General features: G+C 43.3%; 3 protein-coding genes and 2 non-coding genes across 5 annotated transcripts; 4 read left to right on the forward strand and 1 right to left on the reverse strand.

The window, feature by feature from the left end:
- Positions 1-6,580: 6,580 nt before the first annotated feature.
- On the forward strand, positions 6,581-6,652 carry TRNAP-CGG (transfer RNA proline (anticodon CGG)). The gene has a single exon. It is a non-coding gene; the product is annotated as a tRNA-Pro (tRNA).
- Positions 6,653-8,923: 2,271 nt separating this feature from the next.
- On the forward strand, positions 8,924-9,005 carry TRNAS-GCU (transfer RNA serine (anticodon GCU)). Its single transcript has one exon. It is a non-coding gene; the product is annotated as a tRNA-Ser (tRNA).
- A 9,597-nt stretch (positions 9,006-18,602) lies between these two features.
- Positions 18,603-18,997, forward strand: LOC119251851 (histone H4). Its single transcript, XM_037519145.2, has one exon. The coding sequence runs from the start codon at positions 18,634-18,636 to the stop codon at positions 18,943-18,945; it is 312 nt and encodes a 103-aa protein (XP_037375042.1). The 5' UTR covers positions 18,603-18,633; the 3' UTR covers positions 18,946-18,997.
- A 1,747-nt stretch (positions 18,998-20,744) lies between these two features.
- LOC119251832 (histone H2B type 1-K-like) lies at positions 20,745-21,232 on the reverse strand. Its single transcript, XM_037519127.2, has one exon. The coding sequence runs from the start codon at positions 21,228-21,230 to the stop codon at positions 20,796-20,798; it is 435 nt and encodes a 144-aa protein (XP_037375024.1). The 5' UTR covers positions 21,231-21,232; the 3' UTR covers positions 20,745-20,795.
- A 228-nt stretch (positions 21,233-21,460) lies between these two features.
- LOC119251840 (histone H2A type 1-D-like) lies at positions 21,461-21,928 on the forward strand. The gene has a single exon (XM_037519135.2). It carries the CDS (start codon positions 21,482-21,484, stop codon positions 21,866-21,868), a length of 387 nt encoding a protein of 128 aa, XP_037375032.1. The 5' UTR covers positions 21,461-21,481; the 3' UTR covers positions 21,869-21,928.
- The last annotated feature ends 4,132 nt before the right edge of the window (positions 21,929-26,060 follow it).

Genomic DNA, 26,060 nt, shown 5'->3' on the forward strand with positions numbered 1-26,060 from the left:
ACAGAGAACACATGGCTGGATTTTGGCACACTTGTTAAGCTTTGAGAGAGTGTCCCTTTGGTATAAAGTTTATAATAACAGTTCTGTTATATTGTGTGTAAAGAAAAAAAGTGTAGGGAAATAACCAGCTAGACATTGTCCTTGAACAAACCTGGTGACCAGCAGCCTGAGCTGACACAGGGACCTAGTCATCTCATTCTCCATCCTGCCACCTTCAAGGAGTGGCTTAAATTCTCCTGTTTATTCCATGATCTTTTACTCCCACATTGTCAGAATAACAACTCTTTTCAAGAGCCTATCAGATACTGATGGATTCCCCCTTTGACTCAGGAATTCCATTCTAGGATGATTGTGCAGATTGCTCATGTTAGAATTACAGTGCATAAATGAATACTCGTTGCAGGTTTGTTTTTTAAATATAAACTAGGGCGCAGCAGTTGAGCACTGGGTTGCAAAGCTGCCCACAGCCTCTGCAGCACCGGTTCGATCCCTGGCCGCCAGGCAAGGGACCCACATGGCGCGCAGATCTTTCCTGCCGCCCGCTGCTCCCCTCAGCAGTGTATCTGTATCGTCAGTCTGCCTGTTCTGTTTCCTGCTCTGGCTCTGGTGAATTCTCTCACCCTCCCGCACTTCTGACTGTGCCCAGTGCTTGTATAAATAGATAAATGAATCTTAAAAAATAAAATAAAATATAAACTAAATACCAAGCATTAAGGACTATTTTGCTGGATATTTGAAAATCTCCTAGAGGTTCCATCCACACAAAGGGATTCGATTACACCTATGAAAGAATGTGTGAGTTCAAAATGTATTGATATGGAATGATATGCAAAATGTGTTTATAATTAATAGAAGCAGTGCAAGAGTGACTGTATTCAAAGTGGAATATAATTATTTTTAACTTGATGTTATCTGTTAGCTACATCATTAATCTCTGCAAGAACACAAAAGAAACTAAGAGTTTTACCTGGTTTAAGAAAAACTAGGTAAATAGAATCAGTGTAGGTAGAATTTCATTTTACATCTCTTTTCTGATTTGCTAAACATTTTAAGTAACTATTTTTAAGTGAATAAAAAATTTAAGTTAAAAATAATTTGTTACTTCTCTCAAGACATTGTTAGGATCCAGGATGAGTCAGCCAGAAGCCAGTACTCCTCCATCCTTGTCCCAAACATGGAAAGAATTTGACACCAAGTGTTTAGTGATAGTTTTATTGGCAAGACAACCAAAGCAAAATCTCTCCTCTCAGAGAGGGGACCCAGATGGTTGCTGCTATACTAGCTCAGGCAGTCAGGCTTACATGGGTTAACTAAGGAGAAAAAATATGCCTGAAATTGAGTCCTCCGTGCTGTCTTTTGTTGATTGGATGGGGCCACCTGGGGTTGTTTTGGGTCCTTGGGTCACATTGCCCCCTCCTTCCTGGAATTGGTTGCTTGTCAGGAAATCCCAGATTGGGGCCCCTGCCCCAACTGTCCGCCAGGTCACAGTTACCAGTTCCTCCTTTGTTTGCACACTGCCCCTTTGTTTTAGGACTTGTTGCTTATCTGGAAGCCCCAGACCCACGCAGTATTCCATTGGGGCCCTCTTTAGCTGACTGCCTGTTCAGCAACTTCCTCCTTCAGTTAGTATCCTGCCACTGACCACAATATCAACATTCTATCATCTAAATAGATTACAAGCAAAATAATTTGGTTACATAAATGTAAGTAAGGACTGTGGGTTCTACTTTCTTAACTTTGAATCAACTTAAGTATTTGGGTAAAACTGATAGTTCTGGCAAGAAGATACATCATCAAGCTGCTCTGAAAAATACCTGACACTATGTTACTTTTTCAGAGTACAAAATCTTGAAATTAATAATACACACCTTTACATTCAACTTTAATGATGCCTCAATTTAAAAAAAAAAAAAAGCCTCTATTGTATCTTTTGAGTTTTTTTTACTCCCCAAATTGTAACAGGGTGGTCCCCAGGAAAGGGGGAGGTTCCCTGCCCCACCCAAGGGAGGGTGGAGCTGAGCAGGAAGAGGAGAAGCAGAAGAGACTGAGGAAGGAAGCAGGATGGAGCCAGAAGACCTGGAGGAGGCGCATGGAGCCTAGAGACACGTAAAGAAACTGCGCTTGTCTTTTGGTCGTAGACTGGGTGACACAGATGTGGGTGAGACCCATGGGGAGGTGACCATGGCAGTTTTTATCTTGATGTTGATTTTGCTCTTTTCCTTCCGGGCTTGTCTGGTTATTTCTGACCCTTTGCTGTGGGTCCCCACTGGAAGATGCTTTAGACTTGTGGCAGGCTTTGGGGCTTTGCTCTGGGCCAATCCCATTTGGATGGAGTTTTACCCACGAGGGGACGGGTAACTTTGGGTGCTTCATTTAGAAACTAGACTCTTTGCCTTACCTGTATTGTTTCCTAGTTTTATTAAAGTTCCTTCCCATTAAAGTCTTATATGTTTTGTGTTGATGCGGCGGATGGCAGAACCCATTTAGAATAGGCAGGTTTGCGGGGCTTGGGCTGCCCCTCTCCCTGTCCTATAACAAAATAAACTTCTCTTTGGTTTTGCTGTACCATGTCCACAAAGCTATGAAATAACATGTATCTTACTGCATTGTAATGTGATTACAAACTTATCTTCCTCATGTAACTGTGGCTGTTTGAAGGCAAAGGTTATGCTATTTCTCTTGGTTTCATAAGTTTCCAGTGACAGCACAAAGAACAAAACAAAACAGCATTCCCTGGTCATTGGTAATTGGCTCAAAAATTAGGGATATAAGGATGGAGAAATGAAATTAATTTAAAATTTAATTATGAGGTTTTTGAACATTAAAAAGACAGGAAGCATTCAAATAAATAAGGAGACACTGTGTGATTGGTGGCACAAATGGTTAAGGAGAGAGAGATTCGATAGAGACAAATGGTTAGAGAGAGAGATTATAAGAATAGGGTCACTCCTTGTGGAGGCTGAGAAGTCCCACAATCTGCTTCCTGCAAGCTGGAGAGCCAGAAAAGCTGGTGTAAATCAGTTGAGTTCAACAATCTAGAGAAACAGGAGCAGGGACATCACAGGGCAGATGAAAATGGACATCCCAGGTCAAGAACTCCTCCTCCCTCACTTTTTTGTTCTGTTCGGGTCCCCAATGTATTGGGTGACTCCCACGCACACTGGTGAGAGATCTCGACTCAAGTCTACTGAAGCAAATACTAATCTGTTCTAGAAACACCCTCACAGGCATATTTAGTTTTATCCACTATCAAACTGATGCACAAAATTAATCAACACAGGGTCTGGAATTTGCTTTCTCTAAATATTCTGTGCTATTCTGTGCTTCCCTCTGAAAGGTCAGAATTGAGGTGAGAAAATGGAATTTTCTCTTATTTCATATTTTATACTTGCCCCCCCAACCTGAAAGAGACCAAGAATATCTATTTGTGCCCTGAATCTGGCTAGTGTTTTACAGCTGCTTCCTGACTTCTAGAAAGAAGCTGCTACAACTGGTGAAATACCCTTCCCCTCCCACTTGCAACCAGTGTTTATTGAGTTCCTACTATGTACAAGGTAGGGACACCCACAATCTCCACATTTCTAAAGAAGCATGACCACATATAAAGAGGATATCGGGGCTTAAAGGCTAGAATCACCTGATAATGTTGCCAATAGGCTGAGTATTGTGTTCCAGCGATTGAGGAATAACCACAGACACTCAGACTAAAGGTTAGCAAGCTCAGGTTTATTGCAAGAAAAGACTCCTGACAGCATGAAAGGGTCCAAGGGAGGAGCCCATTTAATATTGGGGTTAAGCTTCCTTTTTATAAGCACTTATGGGGGAATTTCCACTGCTCTATTTTTCCACTTTGCCCTATTACCTTCTACCTTGGCCCCCAGATGCTGTGTGAAGCAAACACAAGCTACTGTTTTGTTCCTCAAACTCACCTCTTGTTGCTACCAGCCTTTGCCTGCAAACTTTTTTTTTTTTTTTTTTGCTCCCTCAAGTACCAGCCTCAGCTATTTTGCAACCAGGTCTTGCCAGCCAGCTTGCAGCCAGCTCCCTAGCCAGCCAGTTCTCTGCTCCCTCAATGGGCACCCATATCCAGAGCCTAGCAGGTACAGAGTGGACCTAAAGGGAAATAGTTCTGCTTCAAAGTGGAGCGCTTTCCTCTCTCTGGATTCTGGATAGGATGATTGAGGAATTCCTGGCAGGCAACAGTGTGACACTGCAGGGCTCTTGGTGTCATGCCCAAGAAGATTGAGAACACGGACCACACAGAATTAGCTCAGGGGCTTTATTAGCAAGAGAAGAGCTCTCTGAAACAAGGGGAGGGCTGGAATAAGGGTTGCCCTTGGCAAGCTGGTCTCCAGGTACTTACACCATTTATTGGGGGAAGCTGCTCTGCTAGGCTGCCAGGCTGTTAAACTGTGCTGTAGTCCCTGTGCCCACATCTTCTCCCAGCCTCCTCCTATGTCAGGAACAGGTACAAGCTGCCACAACCCAGGGTTCCCAGTTGTCTTGCAATTTTGCAACTTTTCTTCCTCCCTGGTAATTTTCTACTTGTCTGGGCCTGGGGGTCCCTTCATCAGTGACTTCCTCTCAACAGCGCACGTGCACACACTCGTCCCCACCCCAAATGCTTCTCGTAGGAAGTCTTACCTAAGAGCTAGTCCTGTTCACATACAGGGTGGAAATAGCTCGGCCAGGGCTCCAGTCCCTGATCCAAGTATACTTAGGTGGAAGCACGCAGAGAGAGGCTGTGTGACTCTGGAGAATTATGGCACTTTCCTGAATCAGATTTCTCAGACAGAATATGGAAGCAACAAAAAGTCAAGATCTCTTTGTCGGTGGGGCAGAAAACAACAGCAATGAAGGTCTGAGCTCAAAGTGTAAGTGCCACCTGCATCCCGGAGACAAGCTAGAGCTGGACCTGATAAGCAGCGATGAAAGAACAACCAGTTTTGAAAGAAAAAAACTTTTTGAAAAGCAACTTGACTCCGCATTCTCCACCTCCCGCCAAGGCCAGACCCCGCCCTATAAAAGCTTCCCCTCAACCCCCAACGGGTCCGACTTCTCAGGCCTCCGTGGGGGTCGGTGATCCTCGCCCAAGAGCGCCACAAAATCTCTGCCTTTCAGAAACTAGGCCTGACTCTCTCTCTTTACTGCGCCAAAACCTTTCACAAAGCAGGCTGTTTCTCTAAAGCGCAATGTGAACAATCCTAGGACGGACCCAGGAATCAGTATTTCGCGAGGGCCTCTCTCAGTTGCTTCCCAGTATTCCCGCAAACACTGATTATCACGTTAGTTCATCCGCAACCACCCCAGGGGACAGACAGGGTCAGATCCAAGGGCAACCAACGCTCACCGTGTTGCGTTCGATTGCCCAAAGCCAAAAAGAGAACCGCGGGGATGCCACTCGATTCCAAGCTCCCGAGCGCCGATCCCGCATGACCCCGCACGTCCCGTCTCTGCAAAGTGGTGAAATTGAGGCCCCGGCGGGGACACAGTTCTGGGGTTCACCGTACAGCCTGAGCGGAGGGGTCCCACCTCCCGCGCCCCTAGCGGATGCACATCCAGCCCGCGGCGAAGACAGGAGAGCTCAGCTCAGGGCGCAAACGGTGGCCTCAGCGGAGAAGGGGTGCCCCGCCGGGGTGCCCCGCCCCAAGGATCCAGCCCCTACTGCCCAGCCACCCCCGGCTGCCACGTCAGCTCTTCGCCCTCCCGGCTCGCGCCTTCTGGTGACATCAGCGCCGTGACGTCACCACGCACCCTGCGCGCGAGCATGCGCGTTGGCCGAGTTGAGTCTGTTTAAAACGAATCTCGAATGGGCAGGAATTTTAAATAGAGGAACGCGATTAAAATTGCCGCACAGCTATAGCAGGTAGGAGGCGGAAAGGTAAGTTTTCGAACACACTGGCGCGCCGCAGCCACCTCAGCGCCTCTCCTCACAAGTATTCATATTGTGTTACCAGCAAAATAGAAGCAGGAAAATGAACTTTCCCCCTAACAGTCTTATGTTGGGGACACATGTGTACACGAACAGAAGATGCTCTTTTGTGAAGAACAAAACACATTCCATGTTTTCATGGAATGATATGTTGAATCTCAACCATAGGCACATGGTTTGGGTTTGAGGGTGGTTAGAAATTATTGCTACTCCTAGATTGCAGTTTCAGAGAAATCAGGCAAGATTTTCAAACTTTTAGGGTACAAAGCAAGCAGTTGAATTATAACAAGACTCTCTAATCTGCCTTTCAAACATGGTAGAAATGAGAAGAGGAAAACTCCAGAACACAAATTTTTCTAACAGAATTTAATTAAAAGTTAAATGAAGATGAGTTAAATAAAGATAGCAAAGTAGACAATGAAAAAATACATTTTCTTCATGTGATGCATCTTACAAATAAGTGATATCATGGTGATTTAAGCTACCACAGATCATACGCACAAATCTTCCAACAATTTCATTTATGTGAGTCATGGGAAATTAAATATTATCGAGGGACAGATTACTTAAAGAAGAACCACATGTAAAACGATATAGGCATGAGTCTAATGTTGTTATAACATATATGGGTAGAGCGTTCCTGGTGAAGGCTCGTTGGTCTAGGGGTATGATTCTCGCTTCGGGTGCGAGAGGTCCCGGGTTCAAATCCCGGACGAGCCCTGTTCCGTTTTCACTCAAGAGGATTTAGGAAATCTAAGAGACTTTTCCTAAATATTCTTGCTAAAAGGATTCGCTTCATCACATTGATCCTGGGATTGTCTTCAGAGCGGGCTGTGGGTCCCTTCTCAATTGCCAAATATCAAGGCCTGGTCTTCTGGTGAGTGCGTGCAAACTCACACCCAATCCCGAGTGCCGGCGGGGGGTGGGGGGGGGTGTGTGGGGGGGTGGGAACGAATTGCACGCACCTATTTCTTCTGTCAGTGTGGCTTGATTTTTAATTTCCTCCGATAGCTCCACCTAGGGTGATCATTCTGACTGGCAACATTTACTACTACAACTACTACTATTACTACTACTACTACACTGATTACAGTAAAAGTCAAATGTTGCTGCGATCAAATGTTAGATGTGAGAATCCTGTCTTTAAGTAAGTTGCGCCATAGACCTGCCTTCCCTGGTTCATTCATTTACTGAGTTCATTCATTTATTCATTCAAGTCATATTCACCGAATACTGCGTGTCCATCTCGGTACTGGATGCTGGGGATGCAATAGTGGGCAAAGGAAAAGCCATGGTTACATTTCTATGGAATTTAATTCACGAGTTAGTAAATATTTTCCTTTATCATGTGCTCTGAGAGGAAATTGATAGAGAACTAGACGTCTCTGCCATAGCAGGATATTTGCAGATATGCTAGTGAAAACAAAAATAAACAGTCAAATGGTTGAAAATCTCTTCCTCTCCCTGGGGAATAAGCCAGAAGGAAGAGGACCATTTTTTTTGTTTTTGTTTTGCATATGCATATTTTTAAGTCCTTGAGATTTTAAAACATGTGTGGTTCTCTGTGATCGAGAAATGTTTAGTTCAAAAAATAAGCTTTAAACTGAGAGCTAAGGCATGGGTAAATAATTCCGCCAGGTGAAAATGACAAACGGCAAGAACACTCCATGAGGGAAGAAGGCTTGTCAGAATAGAAAGGAAATAGATCCTTCTTACACAACAGCTTGAACTGGACTGAGCATGGGGTTAATATGATATTGAAGATCCAGGCAAGTCAATGCAGCAAGCACTAAAACCTAAGGACTCTACCATGTAAAAAGAAAGATTCTTTGTAGCTCTTGTATTCACAGAAATAAGCAGAGTAGTCTTCATTCAAGATATTAGATAGTGTTCTCACACAAAGAGTGTGAGTGAGCAAGGATTCCCTCCCCGCCCCCCCCCCATGTTCCCCAGCGTTCACCCCCTGGTTGATTTGCTTGAACTTAAGAAGAAAAGTCTGCTTGACCACCTTCCCTTCTCAGCTTTACGAACGCTCCTTGATTTCTTAACAATGATTTCTTAACTCTTCCAGAAACTGCCGGCCTCGAGCCTTTGCTCAGTTTGGTTCCTTAGCCTGGGATACACTCTCTTCCCCACTTCTAGAAAACTTGCTCTTCAAGAGTGACCTGCAAGAGTACCTTCTTTTCTATGATTCACTCTGATTAGTCAGTCCCTACTCGCGCTCATTCATTTGCATTTTACTCATTCGATGAAACAAGTACACCAATCACAATTCAAACCAGGCAGTGGAAATGCGTTTTTCTGCCTTTCCCTGAATCATGTTCTCCCTAGCGGCGAATCTCTTAACATTTCCAGCACCGCATCCCTAGGAAAGTCTAAAAAAATTTAGGGAATGTCTCCCTTAGCAAATCACCTTGGAAACACGAGTGCTGGGGGCGGGGGCGGTCATAAGGATTCATAATTTTTTTTCTGACGCGGATAATCTGGGATGAGAGCCACACGATTTCACCCTATGATATTGACTTTTATTAACCACAAATAAGAAATCTGGATTTGCCAGCTCCCTGGAGGTCGACTCCAGCGGCACTGGCTCTGGGAACCTCCGCCCCGGGGGGCTGCAGACCGCGCTCTCGGGCCGCAGGAGCCCGACTAGGGCGCGGGACAAGGACCCCAGACGCCGGGAAGTGACCGCGAGCCCGGGTTGCACCTGCGGACCCGACCGCACCCTCCCCGCGCGGGTCTGGGCGCGCTGAGGCCCCGGCCCCGAGCCAGGCGGGCTGAGAAAGGGAGTGAAGTCGCACGCAAGCGTGTTCCTATCGTTCAACCATTTTTATGACTCCTTTGAAAGTTAAGGACTCTTTTTCTTTCTTCCTTCTTTTCTCCCATCGCTGTTTTTCCACTGCACTTCTTTGTCCTTTGGTGTGGAAGCGAGCGAGGAATTCGCGCGTCTAATTTATGAAGGGAAGTATATGGGAGGCCGGTACACACCGCGACGAGGTGGCCGAGTGGTTAAGGCGATGGACTGCTAATCCATTGTGCTCTGCACGCGTGGGTTCGAATCCCACCCTCGTCGTTTGTGGGTATTTTAATAGTAGGAAGAGGCATACCCAGAAATTCTTGGATTTATGGGGTGATTGATTATTAAATGTGTAAGAAATCCTGTTCTTTCCACGTTCCTGCTTAAAACTGGAGTCTGGAGGCACTAAACCCTTTTAGAAAGTATTAGTCTTTTGAGGAGTAAAATTAATTCGTCAAAAAAGCCAATAGGAAAATACAAATGCACCAAGATAGATCTCAAGAACAAATTTACCCACTAAAATTAAAGAAATTTAGAGCACTGAAGAGATAGACACAGTATTAAAAAGATCAGTAAGAAATTTGGGAATAAGTTAGTTTCAAGTGAGATCCACACACAGCAGATCCTCTTTTCAGGTCTTGACTGTGCATCCTCTCTTTACATGCCCTCCTAACAACTACACAGGAAAAAAAAAAAAATCACCTTTTCAAATTAATGGTATATCATAAATTTTACAAAATACCCAGTCTTCTTCATGATCATTTTAATAGCTGCATTATAGTCATAGGAGTTGAAATACAACAATCCACTTTAGTCATTCTTTACTTAATTTCTTCATTATTTATTTTCTTTTGGAAGAATAAGTAGGACAAAAGATTATTTGTTGTGGAAATAGGTAAAAGGCTTTGAATATTTTATGGTTATTGTTATTAATTACACAATCAGTTTTGGCTTCTCTTTGTAAGGCAATCACCAATAAAGGAGGGACCCACACTCCCACAGACACTTGACAAATGGTAATTATGATTATTTATGTACTTTATTTAAGAAAATAAAATATACATTACCTATTCAATATATATTCTGGCAAGTAGAATGGTTTGTTTTACCACATTTTGTTCTCTAGTTTTGCTTTTCTCTGATATAAATCTATCAGCCCTTAAAATTATTTACTGCAAAAGAATTTCTTGTTACTTTTATAGATTTTTGAATAATGTAATCATAGAAAAAAGTTTAAATGCACTGAAAGTTAGATAAATTTATATTAGTATAAAAGTTATGTACCCATCTCAAAATTTTCATTATTATCACATTCCTGAAATTTTTGTTATTAAAAAAATAGTGGTTTTTAATGTTGGAGAGGAAGCAGACACACACATACCGGAATCGGTACCACACCACCCACTGTTTTAATCAGTGGATCCTCATTTTTGCCCTGATATGAGCACATAATAATTTGCTCACAGACATTCATTTCCCAAAGGTCAGCCCAGGCTTCTTGGATCTTTAGCAGAATAAAACCATGGGAAGTTTCTGGCCTCTGGACCTTAAGTCAGTTCTTCAAGGTATAACTGAGGCTTACCTTGTTCAACCTGCTTGACTCTCAGGAAGGATCTAGAGCAGTGGTTGTCACAACTGGAGAGGTGCCCTCTAGTGGGCAAAGCCCAGCAATGCTGCCAAACATCCTAGGATGCAGAGGACAGTCCCCAAGAACAAATAACTTTTCAGCACAGAAAATCCTTAATGCCAATGTTGAGAAACCCTGATGTATTGTGATAGATATTAATATGTCATAATGTATACACACATGTATAATGTTCATATGTATTATATGTCTGTGATAGAGAAAAATACATCAAATGGTCACAACTTTATCATAGATCAATGCCCAACTTCTTATGCTGACACTCAAGTCCCCCCGCAAGCTTTTTACCTAATACTCCTCAGAGTAAAGCTTCACTCTCCCCCATTCATATCAAATAAATTCCCATCTTAACCCATGTTTTGGGATGTTTGTGCAATCTGGAGTACTCCTTTCATTTTGACTCATTTATACTTCTCAAAGACTATTTCCAGATCTACCTGTTCTAGACAAATTATAGAGAAATGTGATGATGTGATTCTCTCAACTTTGAGCTTGTATCTAAATTAGGGAACATGTGGTGCTTCATCAAGTACCCAGCTAATAAGACATCTGCCCAAGTGTACCTTCTTTCTGGTGATATTTCTCAATCATACTCAGTCTGCTTCCATTAGATATATAGAGAAGCATGTAGATCTCTTTCCCTAGCATATTTACAGTGTAAAGAAACCACATATATATTACTTCAATCACAATGATCAAATGCTGATGGAAACTTCATAATTTTGTTGATCTGATAATGTACAAGTAACGGAGTACACAAACAACACAATCATCTTGTGTTTTCAATGTCAGGTGTATAGTACATTTTCAATAAATAAACACAGGTGGTGCATTTGTAACTGGAAACATACAGAGATCAAGTGCTTTGTAATTTCCTGTTAGCCACAACCTCTGAAACCACAAGACTGGATGTCTTCACTAATAATAGGGTCCTGATCCCAACTCAGACAGGGTAGAATAACTTCAAGTGATACAAGGTGTCAACTGCCTTATTTGATATAAAAGGAAAACTAAATAATGCATGTGCCAATAATTATTAATTTAAAAAATTCAGGATAAAGAAGTAATTTGAGTTTTAACTATACTGCATGTCTTCACAGGGGAGAGAAAATGGAATTCTACCAGAAGGAGCACTCAGAATGGCGAAAAGTCATGAACAAATGTCTTTGGTCTTCTGGATCATCCACTGGAGGAAATAAAAATCTTTGAGAGTCTCCCATTTGGCAACAGAGACTGTAAGGAATACTACTTTATTCATTCATTCAAAGATATACTCTGTGCCAGGCACTGTTCTAGAACCTGGGACATACAGGTGTGATCAAAATAGACCAAAAAAGAAAAGCAGAGCTCTCAAAAGACTTATATTCTAGTGGGGAAGTTGGTATGGTGAAGATAATAAGCAAACGAATAGGTCAAATATATGATGTCTGATCTTAATACATGTTATGAATAAAAATAAAGAAAGAATCAAATATGGAACAGGAAATCCTGGTGGGGTGGCTCAATTACAAAATAACAATCAAGTCCTCACTGATACGATGAGTCCTCCTGCAAAGAATGGGGGTGCTATCTCAGGAAAGGAAAAAAAAATTCACTCACCCCACAGCCATACTGACTGGCTTCAGCCCCTCAACAGCTCCCAGAAGTGACCCCCTGGGGCCCTTCTCAAAAAGGAGCACCAAACCTATTTTCTTGGAAGACGCTGTCATCCTGGGGTTCCCAGTGTAGGAGCAGGTTTAGCCTTGGGTTTCTCTCCTCTGGTCACTAGCTCAAGTACATTTACTGGGAAGTTTCAGCTGCTCTACCTACTAATACGAAAGGGTTCCAAGCTACCTAAGGAGAAAATCAAGGTACACAGCTGTCATCAGGGCATGGGTACATTGGTCATTTGAGTTAAAAGAGGTCACAAATAAATATGTTTGTATAAAGGAATTTCAAGACAGCTACAGACAAAACTAATAAACAATTCTTTGTTACAGACAGGATCTGGGAGGTTGAGGGCTGCGTTTGGGAACTGAAGTGGTTATTGTAGTCTCTGTAATTTTTACTTTTTTAAAAAATATTTTTTTAATCATTTATGTTCGCGTAGAACTGGGGAGTAGGCCTGATAATGAGACTGCCTAACAGAAACCATCCAACAAAGGTGCATTACATTAAGTAGCCACAAGATGGCGGTAGCGTTTCTTGACTCGCTCAGTCCTGTGATGGGGTAGGGGACACGGCTGGGAACGCGACCTGGGTGGGTGCACAGGCCTCTCGCCTTCCCTTAGCTCAGTTAGCCAAAACCTCTCCCCGCCTCTCTTAATTCCTCAGTGTCACCCTTTGTTGGCCAAAAGAGGAATATGTGAGTGTACCTGATTTCAATCACAACCATCAAGTGCTGATGGAAACTTCTTAATTTCCTTCATTTGATTCTGTGCAAGGAACAGAGAACACACATCACCATATTTTTTTCCAATGTCAAGTGTACAGTAGTTTCCATAGTAAATAAGCACAGATACATTTGCAAAGACTAGGGAAAATAAATTTAAAATATATGAAACAGTTTTTTAATAATTCATATTTTTTATTAAAATTTAGATTCCAGTCTACATTTACATACAGCAAGTGATTACATGCAATGAGTTTATGCAATGCAAACTCCACACAGTTGCAAATCCAAAATTTGGAGACATTATCAGGAAAGTGATTCTTCAAAAATATGGGTATTTTCAAATGAATGGATAGCTTGTAAATATAGTTGGTACTGATTGGATGCTTTCCACATATATATCAGAAATTAAAAATATTAGTAATGAAAACATTAGTAATGAAAACATATCTCATTAGTTATGAAGTAATTACTTTGGCAGTAATAGTCCATTCCCAGGCCAAAATTTATAGAATAAATTTGGGGGAAATACAAGGTTGCAAAGGCCCCCACTAACTTACTGCCTAAGTAAGTAATTTCATTAGTAATGAAAACACATCGTGATAGAATTAACTTTGACAAAGATAATGTAATAATTGAATAGGTATCTGATATCTGCAAAGATCTAGATATAGGGTCATTAATCTTCCCAAGACAGTCAGTTTGCCTCTATTGCCAAGGGAATGGGAACCCTGATTGCTATAATCATTGTAGATTAGTTTTAAAGGAAATAAGTGTACAGTAAAAAAGGAAATATAATCATTTAATGTAGCTTGGAAGTAAATTCCCTTACAAATAGCTCATTCGTCTAAGACAGTGTTCAAGACATCATTTTGATTTGTCATCTCTGAGGAAGACCTGGCAATTACTGAAAAGTATTTTAAGCTACAAGTATCTATTTTGTGGTAAGACATATATCACAATGTACATCTTTTCAATGACATGTTATTTTCACCTTAGGCCTATTCTGCGGCTGATTGGCAATGGGTTAAATTGATACTTAGGGTTTTTTTAAGATTTTTTATTTATTTATGCATACAAGAGCTGGGGTACAGGCCAGAGGTGTGTGTGGGGGGGGGAGAGGATTCACCAGAGACAGAGTGGGGAACAGAAAATGCAGATTGACAGAAGTACACTGCTGAGGGGAGCAGCCAGCAATACAGAAGAGGTCTGCCATGCCATGTGGGTTGCTCTCTGGCTGGCTGGGGGATTAAACTCGTGCTGCAAAGGCTGCGGACAGCTTCATAGATTGCATCTTAACCCCTTGTGCCACCAGGAAGGCCCAATATTTAGTTTTTCAAGCAAAGGATAAACAGTCACTTTCTCTTAAGGGAACTCCACCAGGGTAAAAATAACACAAAAGATGGAAATTTGATTTATTTACCCTTTGGGCTGCTTCATTTTCTGAGCAATAGGAGAATTAGCGGGGACCTTTGCAGCCTTGTATTTCCCCCAAATTTATTCTACAAATTTTGGCCTGGGAATGGACTATTACTGCCTAAGATTCATTTTTAAATTCCTCTCCTTTCCCCAAAATTCTGGCTTTTTATTATGATTTCTATATCCCATGACAGAAAGAAGTAACAAAGGAAGTATTTAGCTTGGAACTTATGATCTGATTATTTGGATTAATGGAGAAAGATCAGGGGACCATGTGACATAGGACAGAATTAGGAAATGACAAAAATCATTTATGTTGTTTCCTTGGAGGAAATGGTATTGAAGTGGTAAAGGAAAACGCCTTTCTTTCCGTCTTAATTCTTCATGTCATGTGTGTACCTTTTCCATGTGAAAATATATGCAACAAATCAGGTAGTAACAATTCAAGTAGACACATAAGAAGCTACATTAGTCCTCCTACAGATCAATGAAGAGTCTTGAGACAGGATAGCCACCCCTCCCCCACCAAACTGTGTCAAAGCCAAGCTCATTTTCCTAACTTTAAACTGCTATGCTATGCATTCTCCTCATCACCACCCTCAATGTCGGTAAATAAAATGAATACAATGCTGGGGTTAAATCTGTAGGTGTCACACCATTCTAGAGTCCCCAGAAAGGTTTTTCATAGGCAATTGCCTAGAATCTGAAGTACTATTGCCTGAGAATTTGACAGGGAGTGATTTCTCACAAACATTAGGCCCTAGGCCCATCAAGGCTTAGCAGGAAATGTTTCTCACAATGAACCTTGGAAATGTGAAGTGTTCATCCCACGAGCTGCCAACCTGCCTCAAAGACTTAGAAATATGTGGGTAAGTTTATGCAGGATCCACAAAACGCTGTTTATGGGTCTTGGTGAGGCACAGGGTATTGGGGACTCCTGACAGCAACTCAGCTGTCCCAGCACAGATGACAAAATTATCTATGAAGAAGGGTCATTTAAGTAACATTGCAAGTAATTTGCAACCAATCAAGGAACAAGTATGCCAGTGGGTTCTATTGACTTGTACACTCTGTTCACTGGATTCCTTTAATAGATGTCATCTCAAAAATAAAATGTTCTTAACTTTGTTTCCTTGAATACCATGGGCACCTTTTACTGTGAGGTGACATTTCAGTTTTTCTTTTCTCTTTATTCATCTTCATCCAATCTTTGTTCTTTTCTCCCTTTGCAGTTCTCTTACCAGTGAACTGCTCACCCAGTTTTTCTGCCCATAACTGACAATTTGGCATCTACTATGTGAAACTTCTAGGAAGTTTTAGAGGCGGTAAGAGGTGGAAAAAAATTCAGACAATCTCCCCAAGATAGTCAGAGCAGGCCTTCCTGAGATGTGCCACCTTGGCATGCAGATTGTTTTGAACTGAAATCAATCAAGGCCCTGAAGACTCAGGAGACACTTTTACCACTCCCTTAACTACATGGAAGAATTGGGGTCTTACCCAGAATTAGTGTTGTTACCAGAAATAAATTTTCTACAGCAGAAACCTTTCTATATGGTAGGACAAACATGTATTTTCAGAGCTCTGTTAGAAAAGAGAGGAAGCCAAGAGTATCAGACGGAAGCAGCCTTTACTCAAAGTCTGGGAGGGATGACGCCCTGTAGGCTGAGAGTCGCCTCACAAAGTGGGAGAGAGGGTCTTTATAGGGTTAGGCAACAGCTGGAATTTTTGGTGTATATATGTGGGGGTCTCTTCTGCCTGAGGGGGTCTGCTGGAGTGTTTACGCGGTGGGGCAGGTCTGCTAGAATTACTATTGTTAGCTTTATTTCTGATTCTGCTTATCTCAGGTGCCCTCTTGCCTGGTTGTGTGGTTTTAGGAGGGGCCTGTTTGTGCTCTCTTGATGTTCATCATGTGATTTACCCTCCTCTTCCTTCAAGCCCCTATCTCAATCCTTAAATCAGGATGGCATGCCTGCCTCAATTTACCTTTCTGTCTAGAACCCCTCATGTCTATGTGGGATGCCCACATGTTTATAATTAAATTGGTATTTTCCCTCTTATTAATCTGTCTAAAGTCAATTTCATTACCCAACCAGAACTTGAGACTATTCCAGAAGTAAGGGTTGAGGCAAAATTTTCCCTCTTCTACAATATACATTCCAGCAGGAAACAAAATTAATTTTAAAATAAAAATTATCAAATTTTTAGATTATGATCAGTGCGATAAGGAAAACCAAATCAGGTCTAGGCACTAAAAAGAGACAGGAACAGTTGTAAGCATTCTCATTTGGGTATCTGTATTCATTTCCTGGGTGGGACTATCCATAACAATTCACCACAAATTATTATAAGCTTAAAACAACAAAAATTTATTCTCACAGCTCTGGTGGCCAGAAGTCTGCAACCTAGGTGCTACCAGGTTTGGTTCCTTCTAGAGGCTTTGAGGGAGTTAACTTCTTGTGCCCCTTGCCTAGGAGCTTGTCAGTGTTAAACCTCAAGTGTTAGGATGCAATTAAAAAGGCAAAGTGTTTTAATTTTTGAGTCAAAGAATTGCAACCTGGGAGGGCACTGGTTCAGATTAGAAGCCCAAAATGTATCCTGAGAAGGGACCCTCCCAAGGACTTTAGGGGGTTCTTACAGACAGAAAAAGGAGGATGTAGTGGACAATGATGTAGCAGTTGAGGAGATGCTAGGGTGAAAGAGTCACAAGATAAAATAGTCAGGTGGAGTAGGTAAAAAATACCTTAAATAGGTAAAAGCTTTTATTAGTCCTTTAGTTACAGAGCAGGGAGAGGTGCACCCCAGAATGCCCAAACCTGCCTGATCTAAATAGGGTCTGCCATCTGCCACATCAAGACAAAACATAGAAGACCTTAATGTAAAGGAACTTTAATACAATTAACATGTAATACAGAAAAGACAACAAATATAGTTTCCAAATGAAGCACCCAGTTACCCATCCCCTCATGGGTAAAAGTCCAGCCAAACAGGGTTGGCCCAAAGCAAGGCCCAAAAGCGTGCCACAAGTCTAAAGCACCTTCTGGTGGGGACACATAAAAAAGGGTCAGAAACAGTCAGACAAGTCTAAAAGGAAAAGAGCAAAATCAAAATCAAGATAAAAGCTACCATTGTCACCTCCCCACGGGTCTCTCACCCACATCTGTGTCACTCAGTCCACGACCAAAAAGCAAGCACAGTTTCTTCACATGTCTCTGTGCTCCTTGTGCCTCCCCCAGGTCTCCTTCTGGCTCTTGGTCCTGCTTCCTTCCTAACCCAGTCTCCTCTGCAGCTTCTTCTCCACCCTGCTCAGCTCCTCCCTCCCTTGGGTAGGGCAGGGAACCTGGAACCTCCCCTTTTCCTGGGGACCACCCTGTTACACTTTGAATGGAAGCTGAAAGTGGAAAAACAGGCTGGAAGGTCTCACAAGGACGTCAGTGCTGGGAGTAGGGATGATTAATGAATATTAAATTAAATCCCGCTATGGAAGTTTCCAGGAATCTGGGGTGGGGTCAGAAAAAATAATTAGCTATACCTTGCGGCATAGAGGATTATCATTCATAGGAGACAAACCCAATCTGGCCCCAAGGCAATAATTTCCACAGTAATTCTGATACCGAACGCCGGCCTCAGTTTCCCTCAGCCAATAAAAGGAAAAAAAAGTTGGAGGAAAAAGGAAAGTGGTTTAATTTGTCGGCAAATGAGGAAGGCAGCAGAGTCATGGCAAAAAGACAACCGTCCTGCTCTAGCCGAGTGCAGGGGTATTTATACCAAAAAAAGGGGGGGGGTCTGATGGGTGGGGGTCTGCAAAGGGAAGGGGGAAGAGGTCTGCGCGGAGCCAGGGTGTCACCAACTTGCTTTTTCCTTGGAATGCAATAAGACAAGCCTGTCAAACAAGGGGGAACTGCGAGAATATGGGAAAGACAAACTGGTTCATGCTTATCTGAGAGACCAGTCATTTGTCACTGCAGCATTATGAAAACACCGCAACAGAACTTTGCTAAAAGTAACGCATTGAAATGCAAGAGAACAAGAACATGATCAGTAAGGGGATAACGTGCGACCACTTGAAATTGATTAAAAGATCTCGGAATCTGAACACTCGTGAAATCCCATGTGCATTTGAAAGAGAAGCACACACAATGTTTCTTGAAGGGCACAGCTATTCTTCAAGGGTTTGCTTTTTCATGCGGCTTCGACATTGTAAAAGTTTTGTTTAACGAGGATGGGGCGGGAAGGCCATTCACTCAGAAGAGACAGAGGAAGTAACCTAGGTATTTAGGATTCCAGAGAATTCACTGACAGAGAACAAAGAGGCGAGCACACGCCGTCTGCTTCCTCTTTGGGGTCCCCTCCCCCAACCCAGATGGCCTTCCCGCCACCGCGCTTTCGGTTTTCACTCTGGTCCGCTAAAACTACTTATAAAACGGAGCGGCGGCCGTGGACGGCACTGAGCAGTCTCTGGCTTCACCGAGATGTCTGGTCGCGGCAAAGGCGGGAAGGGGCTCGGCAAGGGCGGCGCCAAGCGCCACCGCAAGGTGCTGCGCGACAACATCCAGGGCATCACCAAGCCCGCCATCCGCCGCCTGGCCCGGCGCGGCGGCGTCAAGCGCATCTCGGGGCTCATCTACGAGGAGACCCGCGGGGTGCTCAAGGTCTTCCTGGAGAACGTGATCCGCGACGCCGTCACCTACACCGAGCACGCCAAGCGCAAGACGGTCACGGCCATGGACGTGGTCTACGCGCTCAAGCGCCAGGGCCGCACCCTCTACGGCTTCGGCGGCTAGACGCATTGCGGGACCCCTTCCTTACACGGAAAAAAGGCCCTTTTTAGGGCCCCCAAATTCTCATCAAAAGAGCTGAGCTGACTGCAAGTGAGATTCCATTCTTGGCCACCACGGCTTAACTTAGCTTGACGTAGAGGAAGGGGTCAGTGCGCACTGGGGGCTACAGGCCCAAACTCTCCAGACCTGGTGGGCCTCTGGCGGTTGCTTCTAGCTGCGGGAGCGGGCCACAATGTACACTGTACCTAACTCAGTATGTTATCTAGGAGGGGTTTTCATAGTAGCCACATTCACGAATGAGAATAAAATATGTTGCTTTTCAGGGCTGTATTTTTAGCTTACATTCCCATAGTCCAGGACTGAGTCGAACAATTGTTACCCATAATTTGCTGATCACTAGGTATTTAGTTGCATTTCCCCGATTATGTAAGTATGCTTTATGCTTGCCTTCTGGGAACTGCCTGTTCTCATTTGCCTATTTTTAAAAATTTCCTGGGGTTTAAGTATTTACGTATTTTCACTTTATATGACCGTATGGTCAACTTGTGGGTTGGTTGTTCTAAATATTGCTATGTACTTTTGAAAGCATAAAACTAACATTTTTCATGGCTTTTGTGAATACCACTTTTCATATAGGAGTTATTTCCTTTCAATTCCCCAGGACTGCAGGCATCCATGGACATAACAATTTAGGCTGCTTATCTCATTGTTTGACTTCAAATTGTAAAATAAGGCTTTTCTGAAAGACTTGGTAAGACTGAGCTTCCTAGTCTCTTCATAAGCAATCACTAGCAAATGCCTAAATATTTAAAGACATTATGAGACAAAAGAAAGTAGAGACAGAAATGCCTAAGATATTCTAAAGAGTATTCCAATTTGTGCTAAATACATATTATGTAATATTGTTGATAAATTTTATCCTTTTAAAATAAAATAGAGGTACTGATAACAACACCTATAAGTGACAAATATTTTATAACTGAACCTGTAATTTTCTTGACCACTCTCAGTAGGGAAGCCACTAACAGGCCTGTGTGGATGGAGCTATCTCTATTTCATTTAGTTACTCCTGTCTTCTATAATCCGTCAGGTTGTGGGGCTCAGAGTCATTTTGTCTCAGTGCCTCACAAAGATCTCATTTCTTCTGAACAGCACAGCACTTAACAGCTGAAAAGATTCCCACTGTTTTGTTTAAAAAAAAAAAAAAAAAAAAGGAAAACTTGTTCAGATTATTTACCTTGCTTCGCAACTATTAGTCGCGTAAGACAACTGACTGTGCCAATTTTTCCATTATACCATCTGTCTCTTATCCCCTCTCCAGCCACGTATTCCAATTTGAGAAGTGACATGAGCCTTACCACCCCTTGTACTCCACTTTAACTTGGGAGAAAACGCTGTTCTCACCTACTTGGAAATTTGACCTCCCCTATAAGCCATTATTTCAATAAAGGGCAATTCAAATACAGCCTGGCATTTGTCCTGACCCTAAATAGCCTGGAAAAGCCAAAACTTTGAGACTTTGTCTCACGAATTAAACAAGCTTCCTGCCACTCTGCGTTTTTCAGCTCATACGTTATTACACCTTCGGAAGCCCGTGACAATTTTTGCAACACACACACCACATTCACATTCCTGGTCTTGAAACCCCCCCACCCCCCCGTTTAAAAGAAGGCACTCAATATAATCCTGTTCCAACTTGGAGCACAGGTGTAGGTACACAGTAACATTTGACAGAACTCTTAAAGCAACAAGGTTGTGATCCCCAACATGTAATTACAGCTCTTATATTGACAATTTAGTGGCTCTGAAAAGAGCCTTTGGGGTTAGTTAGTAAAGCCTCTTACTTGGCGAGTTTACTTGGCGCTGGTGTACTTGGTGACGGCCTTGGTGCCCTCGGACACGGCGTGCTTGGCCAGCTCCCCGGGCAGCAGCAGGCGCACGGCCGTCTGGATCTCCCGCGACGTGATGGTCGAGCGCTTGTTGTAGTGCGCCAGGCGGGACGCCTCGCCCGCGATGCGCTCGAAGATGTCGTTGACGAACGAGTTCATGATGCCCATGGCCTTGGACGAGATGCCCGTGTCGGGGTGCACCTGCTTCAGCACCTTGTACACGTACACCGAGTAGCTCTCCTTGCGGCTGCGCTTGCGCTTCTTGCCGTCCTTCTTCTGCGCCTTGGTCACCGCCTTCTTGGAGCCCTTCTTGGGCGCGGGCGCGGACTTGGCCGGCTCAGGCATGCTGGGCAGGAGAAGCAACAAACTCCGAGGGAATGGAACGCTGCAAGAAAACATGCCCCGTGCCCTCTCTTTATAGGACTGCTCATGCAAATAAGGTGATTAGTTAGAGTCTTGCATCTGATTGGTGGTTACTCTGGCAGAAGTTAACCCCGCCCAATCAGAATGCAAGACTCTCCAAGCACGCATTTCCATTGGTTGATGTGCTCTTAACCACTGACACTCCTTTTTCGCGCCCAAAAGGATTTATAAAAAGTCCTGCCCGGGTTCTTTCACTTCGCTAATTCCTTCAGTGAAGTTTGTGAGTCATGTCCGGACGCGGCAAGCAGGGCGGCAAGGCGCGCGCCAAGGCCAAGACGCGCTCGTCGCGGGCCGGGCTGCAGTTCCCCGTGGGCCGCGTGCACCGCCTGCTGCGCAAGGGCAACTACTCCGAGCGGGTGGGCGCCGGCGCGCCGGTGTACCTGGCCGCGGTGCTGGAGTACCTGACGGCCGAGATCCTGGAGCTGGCGGGCAACGCGGCGCGCGACAACAAGAAGACGCGCATCATCCCGCGCCACCTGCAACTGGCCATCCGCAACGACGAGGAGCTCAACAAGCTGCTGGGCAAGGTGACGATCGCGCAGGGCGGCGTCCTGCCCAACATCCAGGCCGTGCTGCTGCCCAAGAAGACCGAGAGCCACCACAAGGCCAAATAAGGAGCAAGGTTAGCTACGCTGGAAAACAAAGGCTCTTTTCAGAGCCACCTACATTGTCACGGAAGAGTTGGTACATACAATCTATTCTCATTTCTTGAGCATCATTAAAAGGTGCTCCTTTACGCGAAGGTGAAGCTATTCTTAAGAGTAACTCTAAATATCTGACCGGCTGGAAGGACAACTTGGGAGGTTGGCAGAACTAGTCCCAACCTGGACGATTTTGTAACTTTTAAGTTACATGTCTCATGCTTGATCGCACGGTAGGTGAATGCACTGGTTACTTTTCAAAAATAAATGTAGCAATTTGGGTTACTCTGGACAGAAACAGCTCAGTTCTTAAATAAATTTTGCCAGACGATGGAATTAACTAAAGTTCTACTTTTAACGGTTATTTCTACTTTCTATAGGCTCTAATTACAAATGGAGTTAGAATTTATTTGAAAATATGCAGAACTGAGTACCATGTTGGCAAATCCTATTTCTTTGGAGCACCCATATTCATATAAGGCATATTCATATAAGGCACTCGAAGCTCTCAGGAAACAACAGTGAGTGCCACCCAAAAAATAAGCGCCCATGGGAGATATAAGTAAACATGTAATATGCCCTAAAGGATAGTACTACGACAGCTAGAGAGAATAATGAGAAGTCATATTGTAGACAGCAGGTGAATGGAGGTGACTTAATTGATCAGAAAACCTAAATACATTTTCTAAAAAAAGAAAGAAACAAGTTACTAGGGAGAGTCTTCCAAGTAGAAGGGACTGAAAATGCAAAAGCCCTAAGTCAGAAAATGTCTCTGGCAAAGGTCCACAAATTATAAGGTAATGAATGATAGGATGTTGGTTTATTCCTGTGCATGAAAATCAAAAGTGATAGCACTCTTATTAGTGTTAAAAACAATTCATGGCCTTCCCAGTGGCGCAGCGGGTTGAGTGCACTGCTGTGAAGCTGTCTGCAGCCTCTGTAGCGCGGGTTCGATTCGCGGCTGGCCAGGCAAAGTCCCACATGGCATGGCAGAACTCTTCTGTCTCACCCACTTCTCCCCTCAGCAGTGTATTTCAGTCTGCCTGTTCTGCTTCCCACTCTGTCTCTGGTGAATCCTTTTACCCTCTGGCGCCTTTGGCCTGTACACCAGTTCTTGTATAAAAACAAAAAATAAATCTTTAAAAAAAATAAAAACAACTCATCTGAATAAATTTAGAGAGAAACTGACTTTTTTCAATTAGCCATCAATGGGACAGCGTCCCATCTGGCAAACAGAAAAATGCTGCCAGGAGTTGTAAAAAATGGAAGGTTTTTCGGCTCAGAAAAGAGGGTGGGACCAGAAACTATTTCAGGCAAAACCACCTTGCTTTAGGGAAAGTCAGATTAGATGACTACAGCTTACCAGGAAAATTCCAGATTGATCAATTTAAAATTCCACTTTTGGGCTTGGCTGAAACTGCCTTTAGGTATTAAGTCTTGCTGGGGCTTGACCTAAACCTCCACTTTGACCTCTTGTTTCTTTGGCTTTAACAATAAAAGAGGTTGTGGAATTCAGCCCACTTATTTTTTTAAAAAATTAAAATATCAACTTTCTTATATGGTTCACAAACTGAAAGATTGACGGAGACATACTTTATAACTCAACACACACCGACCTTCCTGGTACTTAGAGTCTTGTAGTAGCCCCACTGAAAAATATAATAAAACATGAATTCCAGAGCACAAAAAATATGGTGATGTAGTGCTGCAGGTTGGATTCTCTGCAAGCAGATGCTGAGATGGAGTTTGGGGTGCAAGATATTTATTAAAGACCAAGTACTAAGCTTAGACAGAGGAGAGTGTAAAACTGACAGACAGGCCGTACAAATATGCCCGGGGAGGGGGGCGGGGGGGTGTGCCGGTGCTGCCTGTCAGTTGCCTACAGTGAGCCAAGTGTCTCTGAATAAGTCTTCATGCCCCCACTTGCTCTGCCGAGGTATAACGTTAGCCCCTACAGAAAGGGAGTTTCCACGTTTCCTGTCCACCCTAGGAAGGGTAAAGCTGAGCAGCAAGGGAAGGCTAAAAAGGATTTGGGAGATAAGAAGCAGGAGTGAGAAGACTTGGAGCGGGCACATGGAGCAGAGACATATGTGAAGAAGAAGCCATGCTTGCTTCTTGGCCTTGGAATTATACCGGGGACTTAGGGCACATGGGAGAAGACAACTGGAAGAGACTTGGTGAAAGGCCCATGGAGAGACTGACAATGGCAGCCTTTATCTTCACTTGTATTTTGATTTTGCTCCTTCCTTCTAGACTTGCCTGGCCCCTTCTGCCCCTCTCCTATGGGTCCCCACCAGAAAGTGCTTTAGACATGTGGCAGGTTTTTGGGCCTCAGCTGCCCGCTTTGGGCCATCCCTGTTTGGCTGTGCATTTACCCACAAGGGGATGGGAAACTTTGGGTGCTTGATTTGGAAACTTTATTCTTCCCCTTTTCTGTATATGCACACTAATTGTATTCAAGTTAATTTCCATTAAAGGTCTTATGCACTAGATTATGTTTTGTCTTGATGTAGTATATGGACAGAACCCTTTTAGAGTGTTCTGGGGTACCCCTCACCTACCCTATGACATAATGATTCTGCTCAAGCATCTGGAATGTGCACACACCTCCCCACCACTTCTTATAGAAAACTCTGACTTAACTATGCTGATGCAAACTGCATTTTTTTTTTTATGCTGAACTTCTGGAAGTAGAGCTGTGAACACTTATTAAGAATGAATATATACAGATACCATCTGTATGCTTCAGATAAGTTTTAAGTGTAGAGCTTTTCAAGGGGAAACTATTTTGACTATATTCTTTCTCTTCTCTCATTTACACACTATTTTCTATTGAAGATCTTACACACTAAGAGTATGTTTTGTCTTTGTGCAGTGGGTAGCAGAACCCATTGAGAGCAGGTTTGGACACCGCAGGATGCCCCTCAGTCTGCCTGATAACAAAGGGATGGATCTGAATGCCCCCTGGGAGGGGTGATCTTGAGTAGGGAGGAGTTTTGCAGCTCAGGCAAGCACAGGGAATGGACAGAGGCTGCCAATTAGCTGTGCTCCCTGCAGTTGAACAGCAAGTCTTTCTTTCTGGGAGGGGCAATGTGGACACCGCATCCCACGTCTGTGATATGTATTAATGTGAATACAAATGTCAGTGTTGAATAATGTCTGTGATGATTTTTGTAAGACTGACTTTAGCATGCATAGCTGGTCTTCCTTCTCTACATTCTCAGGTAGCTTAAAGACTTTTGTTTTTAGAGAAATGAGAAACCCTACAGACTTTCTAGAAAGTTTTCTTAAAAATCTACACTAATTTCATATACTCCTGTAAGCTGAAGTGCTTCAATTATTCCAAAAGGAAAGTGATATAAAACAATTATAAGGAATATGAGAAGATCTTCCACTGGCCTTCACTCAGTCCTTTCATTTCCCCAGTACTGAGAAATAATATAATTTTGTACCATAATGTGAAAGTTCTGAATAACGAAGGTCCAAGAGGAAAGTGAACGTTTAAAGGAAACAGATATTAAGTGCAGGCGCTTATAGGCTACCCATGTAACATGAAGCATTTATTTCATTGTTACACTGCCTTGAAGTGGACATTGTTCCAATTCCAACTTAGAAAGAAATGTTACAGACTGAATGTTTATATCCACCCTCCCCTCATTCATATGTTGAAATCCTATACCCAATGTGATAATATTTGGAAGGTGGGGCCTTCAGGAGGTAACTGGGTTCAGATGAGGTCATGGGAGTAGAATCCTCATGATGAGATTAGTGGTCCTAGAGAAAAGAACCAGGACCACCCCCACCCTTCCTCAAGACCACAAAGGTATGAGCCCGCTGCATGGCAGACGAAGCCAGGAGCAGGCCTCACCAAACACTGAATGCTGGCACCTTGACCTTAGCCTCCTTGGACTCTGGAACTCTGAAAAACAAATGCTTGTTGTTGAATCACCCTAGCATATGGTATTTGTCATAGCAGCCCAAACTGAATAACACAATAAAGTACAGTATTATTCAATTGGATTCTCGATTTGTAAGAGATAAAGCTATATCAGAATATTCTTTACCACAACACAGAACTCAAAACTGCCTTCTTTTAACTAGCTGGTGCCCAGTGATCTGATCTAATCTGTGCAAAAACATGGGTGTGAACATTATAGGGAGATGC

This window comes from Talpa occidentalis, unplaced genomic scaffold (assembly GCF_014898055.3).
Source record: "Talpa occidentalis isolate TD23 unplaced genomic scaffold, MPIMG_talOcc4v2.1 talOcc4.2, whole genome shotgun sequence".
NCBI classification, from domain to species: Eukaryota; Metazoa; Chordata; class Mammalia; order Eulipotyphla; family Talpidae; genus Talpa; species Talpa occidentalis.